Source organism: Oncorhynchus clarkii, unplaced genomic scaffold (genome assembly GCF_045791955.1).
Source record: "Oncorhynchus clarkii lewisi isolate Uvic-CL-2024 unplaced genomic scaffold, UVic_Ocla_1.0 unplaced_contig_8698_pilon_pilon, whole genome shotgun sequence".
In the NCBI taxonomy this organism is placed as follows: Eukaryota; Metazoa; Chordata; class Actinopteri; order Salmoniformes; family Salmonidae; genus Oncorhynchus; species Oncorhynchus clarkii.
Genome location: NW_027259850.1, coordinates 1,885 through 12,774, shown reverse-complemented (window position 1 = coordinate 12,774; position 10,890 = coordinate 1,885). Strand labels below are relative to the sequence as shown.

The 10,890-nt window shown below is 46.3% G+C and overlaps 1 protein-coding gene across 1 annotated transcript; it reads left to right on the top strand.

Annotated features, from left to right (window-relative positions):
- Positions 1–310: 310 nt before the first annotated feature.
- Positions 311–10,617, top strand: LOC139400949 (receptor-type tyrosine-protein phosphatase F-like; the record flags this gene model as incomplete). Its single annotated transcript, XM_071145483.1, has 3 exons — positions 311–430; positions 1,076–1,251; positions 10,498–10,617. Coding segments are annotated over exons 1-3 (378 nt in total), but the record flags the coding sequence as incomplete, so codon positions are not given.
- Positions 10,618–10,890: the final 273 nt, after the last annotated feature.

The window sequence follows — 10,890 nt, the reverse complement described above, 5'->3', positions numbered from 1 at the left end:
TCTCCTCTCTCTCTCTCTCCTCTCTCTCTCCTCTCTCTCTCTCTCTCCTCTCTCTCTCCTCTCTCTCTCTCTCCTCTCTCTCTCCTCTCTCTCCTCTCTCTCTCTCCTCTCTCTCCTCTCTCCTCTCTCTCTCCTCTCTCTCTCTCCTCCCTCTCCTCTCTCCTCTCTCTCTCCTCTCTTTCTCTCTCCTCTCTCTCCTCTCTCTCTCTCTCTCTCTCTCTCTCTCTCTCCTCTCTCTCTCTCTCCTCTCTCCTCTCCTCTCTCTCTCCTCTCTCTCCTCTCTCTCCTCTCTCCTCTCTCCATCAGTCCATAGATCCTGCCCAGCAGTTCACCTGGGAGAATTCCAACATGGAGGTGAACAAACCAAAGAACCGCTATGCTAATGTCATCTCATATGATCACTCCAGAGTCGTCCTGACGTCTGTTGATGGTGAGTAGCTCCTCAGCCTAGTTTATAACCTCTCAATAGACTTTTCAGACACCATTCACTCACTGTCAGACTCTGACAGCGGTATAACTTCTCTGGAAATACGGTATCTCAATTATTCTGTATCTCATACCCTCTCCCCTCCCTCCATACCCTCTCCCCTCCCTCCATGCTCTCTCCCCTCCCTCCATACCCTCTCCCCTCCCTCCATACCCTCTCCCCTCCCTCAATGCCCTCTCCCCATGCCCTCTCCCCATGCCCTCTCCCCTCCCTCAATGCCCTCTCCCCATGCCCTCTCCCCTCCCTCCATACCCTCTCCCCTCCCACCATGCCCTCTCCCTTCCCTCCATGCCCTCTCCCCTCCCACCATTCCCTCTCCCTTCCCTCTATGCCCTCTCCCTTCCCTCCATGCCCTCTCCCTTCCCTCCATGCCCTCTCCCTTCCCTCCGTGCCCTCTGCCTTCCCTCCGTGCCCTCTCCCCTCCCTCCATACCCTCTCTTTTCCCTCCATGCCCTCTCCCTTCCCTCCATGCCCTCTCCCTTCCCTCCATGCCCTCTCCCCTCCCTCCATGCCCTCTCCCATCCCTCCATGCCCTCTCCCCTCCCTCCATGCCCTCTCCTCTCTCTCCATGCCCTCTCTCTCTCTCAGCTGTTCCTGGTAGTGACTACATCAACGCCAACTACATAGACGGCTACAGGAAACAGAATGCCTACATCGCTACGCAGGGCCCTCTTCCCGAGACCCTCAGTGACTTCTGGAGGATGGTGTGGGAGCAGAGGGCTCACACTATCGTCATGATGACACGACTGGAGGAGAAGTCACGCGTGAGTACAATGCCTCTGGCCACGTGTACTGTAGTACATACCGCAGGTCTCACGGGTACGACCATCACTTCCAGGAGATGTCCCTCTTGCTGTACCACTGTAACAATATAGCAATATGGCTGTCTTGTTATTGTTGTTGTCCATTGGTTGTCTTACTTTGAAGACCTGATCTATGAGTCACTCCTCAGGCCTTTGGACCGCTGTCAGTCCTAACAGTCTTCCCCCCCCCCCTCCTCATACTGTCATGCTTTACATAATGTTGACAGAGCAGGCTCTTTCTGACTCCTTGAACTTCCTATATAATACCCTGACCTTGACCTGGCCCAGATCACATGACAAGTCCTGTAGTCAACAACGTCCCTTCTGCTCTTCTAGGATCAGAGTTCTAAGGCCATCTGATGTTATTTCTTGTTACCATGAGTCAGCTGTGACAGAGATACCCGACCGTGTCTCAGACACAGTCCTGACATCCACCCTGCTGGCCTGCATCAGCTGTGATAGAGATACCCTACCCTGTCTCAGACACAGTCCTGACATCCACCCTGCTGGCCTGCATCAGCTGTGACAGAGATACCCGACCCTGTCTCAGACACAGTCCTGACATCCACCCTGCTGGCCTGCATCAGCTGTGACAGAGATACCCGACCCTGTCTCAGACACAGTCCTGACAACCACCCTGCTGGCCTGCATCAGCTGTGACAGAGATACCCGACCCTGTCTCAGACACAGTCCTGACATCCACCCTGCTGGCCTGCATCAGCTGTGACAGAGATACCCTACCCTGTCTCAGACACAGTCCTGACATCCACCCTGCATCAGCTGTGACAGAGATACCCGACCCTGTCTCAGACACAGTCCTGACATCCACCCTGCTGGCCTGCATCAGCTGTGACAGAGATACCCTACCCTGTCTCAGACACAGTCCTGACATCCACCCTGCATCAGCTGTGACAGAGATACCCTACCCTGTCTCAGACACAGTCCTGACATCCACCCTGCATCAGCTGTGACAGAGATACCCTACCCTGTCTCAGACACAGTCCTGACATCGGCCCTGCATCAGCTGTGATGCCGTAGAAAGAACGTTACTCCGGCTCTGTGCCTGTGCAGTAGAGAGATGCTTCCAGACTGAGATAATAGAAGACATGTAAAACAGACAGAGATAATAGAGGACATGTAAAACAGACAGAGACAGATAATGAGGCTGTAGAGGTGAATGTCAGGTAGAAGATAGGAGAGACAGAGATAATAGAGGACATGTAAAACAGACAGAGATAACAGAGGACATGTAAAACAGACAGAGACAGATAATGAGGCTGTAGAGGTGAATGTCTGGTAGAAGATAGGAGAGACAGAGATAATAGAGGACATGTAAAACAGACAGAGATAACAGAGGACATGTAAAACAGACAGATAGATAATGAGGCTGTAGAGGTGAAGGTCAGATGGGAGAGACAGAGATAATAGAGGACATGTAAAACAGACAGATAGATAATGAGGCTATAGAGGTGAAGGTCAGATAGAAGATAGGAGAGACAGAGATAATAGAGGACATGTAAAACAGACAGAGATAATAGAGAACAGAAGACGTGTAAAACAGACAGAGATAATAGAGGACATGTAAAACAGACAAAGATAATAGAGGACATGTAAAACAGACAGATAGAACAGCATCCGTGTGACTCAGAGTCTGACAGAGGATGCTTCAGTCACTCAAACACTAGGGGGGTGTGGTGACGTGTGTCTCTGAGGGGGTCTGTTTGTGGCAGTGTGGGAACAGAGATGGAGGATAGAGGTGTCTGGCTTGTTGTTTACATCCTCTGGACTGAGAGACACAATGATCTCTGTCTGAACTGAGAGACACAATGATCTCTGTCTGGACTGAGAGACACAATGATCTCTGTCTGAACTGAGAGACACAATGATCTCTGTCTGAACTGAGAGACACAATGATCTCTGTCTGAACTGAGAGACACAATGATCTCTGTCTGAACTGAGAGACACAATGATCTCTGTCTGAACTGAGAGACACAATGATCTCTGTCTGAACTGAGAGACACAATGATCTCTGTCTGAACTGAGAGACACAATGATCTCTGTCTGAACTGAGAGACACAATGATCTCTGTCTGAACTGAGAGACACATGGATCTCTGTCTGAAATGAGAAACACAATGATTTCTGTCTGGACTGAGAGACACAATGATCTCTGTCTGGACTGAGAGACACAATGATCTCTGTCTGGACTGAGAGACACAATGATCTCTGTCTGAACTGAGAGACACAATGATCTCTGTCTGAACTGAGAGACACAATGATCTCTGTCTGGACTGAGAGACAGGGAAATGTCTGTTTACAGGAGAGAGTATTTTCGTAGAAAAGATTGGCCTCTTCAATCTGGTACTGCATCCAAATGTCAGCTCTCCTGTTGTCTACACAGTTTCTGTCTGGTTAAGATAGCAGTACTGTTGTTACCTCCTTCCTCCTCCCTTCCTCTCTCTCTTCCTCCTTCCTCTTTCCCTCCCTCTTCATGTATCCCAAATCGATGACCGAGTGTATCCTAGTAGCCTTTTAACAAGTCGGCATTTTCAACAGGCTTTCCATTGACTTTGACCTTCTGTTTGGAGACAACAACATGCTCTGCCTTTGCCCATCCCAAATGGAACCCTATTTTTAGTGCACTACCTAATGCAGGTTACCATTTGGGGCGCGGCCACCGTCTGTCTGTGTTCTCGCTATGCTCTGAAGAAGATTGGATCTGAATGGCACATTGAAGATAATGTGTACTGTTTCAGACTGTCCGTGTACGTGACAAGGTTGTTTCTGGTCCTCTAAATCTGTTATTTCATGGTGTATAAAGCAGACTTGGGGTTTATCTAATATTTATAAAAATGTGTTGTTTGGATCCTGAATTGATAGCCGGGGAATTATTCACGACAATCCCTGGGTAATCTGTTAACAGTTTTAATTATCAATGCGTATCCACCGTCCCACGACGCAGCGAGGCAATTCATAAACGTAATCTCCCCTGAAAAAGGTTTTAGCTTATAACGGACAACCAGTCCGTTTGGATAGCACCCATGCCAGTAGAATGGATTACCAGTCCGTTTGGATAGCACCCATGCCAGTAGAATGGATTACCAGGCTGTTTGGATAGCAACCATGCCAGTAGAATGGATTACCAGGCCGTTTGGATAGCAACCATGGCAGTAGAATGGATTACCAGGTCATTTGGATAGCAACCATGCCAGTAGAATGGATTACCAGTCCGTTTGGATAGCAACCATGCCAGTAGAATAGATTACCAGGCCGTTTGGATAGCAACCATGCCAGTAGAATGGATTACCAGTCCGTTTGGATAGCAACCATGCCAGTAGGATGGATTACCAGGCCGTTTGGATAGCAACCATGCCAGTAGAATGGATTACCAGTCCGTTTGGATAGCACCCATGCCAGTAGGATGGATTACCAGGCCGTTTGGATAGCAACCATGCCAGTAGGATGGATTACCAGTCCGTTTGGATAGCAACCATGCCAGTAGAATGGATTACCAGTCTGTTTGGATAGCAACTATGCCAGTAGAATGAATGACCAGGCCATTTGGATAGCAACCATGCCAGTTGAATGGATGACCAGTCCGTTTGGATAGCAACCATGCCAGTAGAATGGATTACCAGTCCTTTTGGATAGCAACCATGCCAGTAGAACGGATTGCCAGTCCGTTTGGATAGCAACCATGCCAGTAAAATGGATTACCAGGCCGTTTGGATAGCAACCATGCCAGTAGAATGGATTACCAGTGTCCGTTTGGATAGCAACCATGCCAGTAGAATGGATTACCAATCCGTTTGGATAGCAACCATGCCAGTAGAATGGATTACCAGTCCGTTTGGATAGCAACTTCAGAATCTCAGAAATAACGACTGGCTATTGTCCAGACTATACTGTCTGGTGAAGGGATAAAACAAAACAAATTTACTAATTAAAATATATTTTTTAATGAAATCTAGTCATTATTTATATATAAATACAGTTGAAGTCAGAAGTTTGCATACACCTTAGCCAAATACATTTAAACTCAGTTTTTCACAATTCCTGACATTTAATCCTAGTAAACATTCCCTGTTAGGTCAGTTAGGATCACCACTTTATTTTAAGAATGTAAAATGTCAGAATAATAGTAGAGAGAATTATTTATTTCAGCTTTTATTTCTTTCATCACATTCCCAGTGGGTCAGAAGTTTACATACACTCAATAATTATTTGGTAACTGCCTTTAAATTGTTTAACCTGGGCCAAACATTTTGGATAGCCTTCCACAAGCTTCCCACAATAAGTTGGGTGAATTTTGTCCCATTCCTCCTGACAGAGCTGGTGTAACTGATTCAGGTTTGTTGGCCTCCTTGCTCGCACACGCTTTTTCAGTTCTGCCCACAAATGTTCTATGTGATTGAGGTCAGGGCATTGTGATGTCCACTCCAATACCATTTTGCCACAACTTTGAAGTATGCTTGAGGTCATTGTCCATTTGGAAGACCCATTTGCGACCAAGCTTTAACTTTAACTGATGTCTTGAGATGTTGCTTCAATATAAATATACATAATTTTCCTACCTCATGATGCCATCTATTTTGTGAAGTGCACCAGTCCCTCCTGCAGCAAAGCACCCCCACAACATGATGCTGCCACTCCTGTGCTTCACATTTGGGATGGTGTTCTTCGGCTTGCAAGCCTCCCCCCTCCCCCTTTCCTCCAAACATAACGATGGTCATTATGGCCAAACAGTTCTAGTTCTTCTTTGTTTCATCAGACCAGAGGACATTTCTCCAAAAAATACGATCTTTGTCCCCATGTGCAGTTGCATACCGTAGTCTGGCTTTTTTATGGCGGTTTTTGAGCAGTGGCTTCTTCCTTGCTGAGTGGCCTTTCAGGTTATATCGATATAGGACTCGTTTTACTGTGGATATAGATACTTTTGTACCTGTTTCCACCATCATCTTCACAAGGTCATTTGCTGTTGTTCTGGGATTGATTTGCACTTTTCACACCAAAGTACGTTCATCTCTAGGAGACAGAACGCGTCTCCTTCCTGAGCAGTATGACGGCTGCGTGGTCCCATGGTGTTTATACGTTCCCATGGTGTTTATTGTTTGTACAGAAGAACGTGGTACTTTCAGGCTTTGCCTTCAGGCGTTTGGAAATTGCTCCCAATGATGAACCAGATTCGTGGAGGTCTACAATTTGTTTTCTGAGGTTTCGGCTGATTTATTTAGATTTTCCCATGATGTCAAGCAAAGAGGCAGTGAGTTTGATGGTAGGCCTTGAAATACATCCACAGGTACACCTCCAATTGACTCAAATGATGTCAATTAGCCTATCAGAAGATTCTAAAGCCATGGCATCATTTTCTGGAATTTTCCAAGCTGTTTATTAAAGGCACAGTCAACCTTGTATGTAAACTTCTGACCCACTGGAATTGTGATACAGTGAATTATAAGTGAAATAATCTGTCTGTAAACAATTGTTGGAAAAATGACTTGTGTCATACACAAAGTAGATATCCTAACCGACTTGCCAAAACTATAGTTTGTTAACAAGAAATCTGTGGAGTGGTTGAAAAACAAGTTTTAATGACTCCAACCTAAGTGAATGTAAACTTCCGACTTCAACTGTATATATATATATATGTATACATGTGTATATACAGTATTTATGTTTTTTGGTAACCGATTTTTAATGCCCCACCCGCTGCTGTTTCCTCTGCTTCGCACAACAACCTCAGCGTTCTCATGTCTTATTGCTTAATTGTTTGTTTCTTTCTTGATCGAGCTTCAAATCAAATGTTGTTCGTCACGTACACAGTCGACAGCATGTATAAATGGTGGTATAATGGTGTAAATGGTGGTATAAATGGTGGTATAATGGTATAAATGGTGGTATAAATGGTGGTATAATGGTATAAATGGTGGTATAAATGGTGGTATAAATGGTGGTATAAATGGTGGTATAATGGTATAAATGGTGGTATAAATGGTGGTATAAATGGTGCAGTGAAATGCTTACGTGCTAGCTGCCTCAACACTGCAGTACATTTATCTATATCAATATGAGGACAAATGAACAGGTAATGAGGAAGTAGTGTATAGTAGTTAACTGATAAGGACACAATAGGGAAAGGGGGAATACCTAGTCATATGCATTCAACTGAAAAGTGTCTTCTGAATTTAAACCCAACACCCTCTGAATCAGAGAGGTGCAGGGAGCTGCCATAATTAACATCCACGTCATCGACGCCCGAGGGAACAGTGGGTTAACTGCCTTGTTCAGGGGAACAGTGGGTTAACTGCCTTGTTCAGGGGAACAGTGGGTTAACTGCCTTGTTCAGGGGAACAGTGGGTTAACTGCCTTGTTCAGGGGAACAGTGGGTTAACTGCCTCGTTCAGGGGAACAGTGGGTTAACTGCCTTGTTCAGGGGAACAGTGGGTTAACTGCCTTGTTCAGGGGAACAGTGGGTTAACTGCCTTGTTCAGGGGAACAGTGGGTTAACTGCCTTGTTCAGGGGAACAGTGGGTTAACTGCCTTGTTCAGGGGAACAGTGGGTTAACTGCCTTGTTCAGGGGAACAGTGGGTTAACTGCCTTGTTCAGGGGAACAGTGGGTTAACTGCCTTGTTCAGGGGAACAGTGGGTTAACTGCCTTGTTCAGGGGAACAGTTGGTTAACTGCCTTGTTCAGGGGAACAGTGGGTTAACTGCCTCGTTCAGGGGAACAGTGGGTTAACTGCCTTGTTCAGGGGAACAGTGGGTTAAACTGCCTTGTTCAGGGGAACAGTGGGTTAACTGCCTCGTTCAGGGGAACAGTGGGTTAACTGCCTTGTTCAGGGGAACAGTGGGTTAACTGCCTTGTTCAGGGGAACAGTGGGTTAACTGCCTTGTTCAGGGGAACAGTGGGTTAACTGCCTTGTTCAGGGGAACAGTGGGTTAACTGCCTTGTTCAGGGGCAGAACGGCACATGTTTTACCTTGTCAGCTCGGGGATTTGGTTACTGGCACAGCGCTCTTACTCACTGAGCTACCTGCCGCCTCACACAATAGGATATACAGTATAAATTGTGAATGTGCTATGTCAACTATGACTTTATTTACAATTATAACGAAACACTTGTTTTTACTGCTCTAATTACATTGGTTAAGAGTTTATAATAGCAATAAGGCACCTCGGTGGTTTGTGGTATATGGCCAATATACCACGGCTTAGGGCTTATTGCGTAAGAACAGGTCTTATTGGTTTATTGGTATTTATATTTATTATGGATCCCCATTAGTTCCTGCCAAGGCAGCAGCTACTCTTCCTGGGGTTTATTATGGATCCCTATTAGTTCCTGCCAAGGCAGCAGCTACTCTTCCTGGGGTTTATTATGGATCCCCATTAGTTCCTGCCAAGGCAGCAGCTACTCTTCCTGGGGTTTATTATGGATCCCCATTAGTTCCTGCCAAGGCAGCAGCTACTCTTCCTGGGGTTTATTATGGATCCCCATTAGTTCCTGCCAAGGCAGCAGCTACTCTTCCTGGGGTTTATTATGGATCCCCATTAGTTCCTGCCAAGGCAGCAGCTACTCTTCCTGGGGTTTATTATGGATCCCCATTAGTTCCTGCCAAGGCAGCCAGCAGCTACTCTTCCTGGGGTTTATTATGGATCCCCATTAGTTCCTGCCAAGGCAGCAGCTACTCTTCCTGGGGTCCAACATCAGTTATATACAATTCAAAATATAACATGACACTTTTCACAACACATTCGGTGTGTTCCCTCAGACTACTCTACTATCACATATCTACAGTACAAAATCCATGTGAATGTGTGTGTAGAGTGTGTGTGTCTCTTCACAGTCCCCGCTGTTTCATAAGGTGTATTTTTATCTGTTTTTTAATCTGATTCTACTGCCACATACCACACCTCCTCGTTCCTCATTGCTGAATTATAGAGTGGCTGTATCACAACCGGCTGTGATTGGAAGTCCCATAGGGCGGAGCACAATTGGCCCAGCATCGACCCGGGTTTGGCCGGTGTAGGCCGTCATTGTAAATAAGAATTTGTTCTTAACTGACTTACTTAAATAAAGGTAAAAAGTTGAATCTGCAAAAGACTCCAGTGTTGGCTAGGAGCTACGAGCTAGGAGCTACGAGCTAGGAGCTACGAGCTAGGAGCTACGAGCTAGGAGCTACGAGCTAGGAGCTACGAGCTAGGAGCTAGGAGCTACGAGCTAGGAGCTACGAGCTAGGAGCTAGGAGCTAGGAGCTACGAGCTAGGAGCTACGAGCTAGCAACAAGGTGACCGTTATGTGTTTTACGCCAACTTGCCTGGCGTAATGGAGCCAACGTCAAACTCTGCCTAATGGAGCCAACGTCAAACTCTGCGTAATGGAGCCAACGTCAAACTCTGCCTAATGGAGCCAACGTCAAACTCTGCGTAATGGAGCCAACGTCAAACTCTGCCTAATGGAGCCAACGTCAAACTCTGCGTATCTGGCACTCTGGTATTGAAAAGGAAAATAACACAGGTGTGGATAGATGTTGTGTCAGGTTCTGGTCTGTGTGTATCTGTCATGTTATATAGTTGTGGCCCCTAGCATTTAGCCCTTACCTCTCTAATGTCAGGCTTGGTAGAGGGGAAGATTTGTCCCACAGACTGATGTGTCCAGGTGGTCACTCCTGCTGTCTCCCTCTAGGCTGCAGTCACTGGATGAATTAGACACGTGACGTTGGATGCGTCCCAGACAGCACCTTGTACCCTATGTCGTTGTAGTGCACTATATATAGGGAATAGGGTGCCATTTTGGAACACGTTACGTTTATGTCATAACCCAGAACAGCATTCTGGGTAGTGGGTAGCAGACACTTTCCACAAAATGGTCTCCGAAGCGAATGTAAACGACGGATGCTGATGGTCCAACCAGCTATTAGCTTGTTGATAATAAAACTGGATAGAATGTTCCGCCTGTTTCATTGAGGGACAGTGGAGCTGCTGAGGCTCCATGAGGCTTTGGAGAGATATTGGGCAATATTATCTGTTACTGCGTATGTCTTTATACCCTGTCTCTCCAGCGTACCACATTGTTGTGCATTGGGCCAGGAGTTTTCCCTGGTCAACATGACCTGACTAGGAAAGACTCCCGAACTCCAGTGTATGATATTTAGAGAAGCATGAGGTCAAACTCTGGACCCGACTGATTGTGTTCTTCCTCCTCTACCAGGTGAAGTGTGACCAGTACTGGCCTGTCAGAGGGACAGAGACCTATGGTATGATACAGGTCAGCATGTTGGATACTGTGGAGCTGGCTACCTACAGCGTACGCACCTTCGCTCTCTACAAGGTAAGGGACTCTCATTCTGTCTCTGTCTCTCGCATTCTCTCTCTGTCTCTCTCATTCTCTCTCTGTCTCTCTCTCTCTCTGTCTGTCAATCTCTCTCACTCGATCTCTGTGTGTCTCTCTCTCTCTCTGTCTGCCTGTCTCACTCGATCTGTCTCTCTCTTTCAATTCAATTCAAGGGGCTTTATTGGCATGGGAAACGTGTTAACATTGCCAAAGCAAGTGAGGTAGATAATATACAAAAGTTAAATAAACAATAAAAATGAACAGTAAACA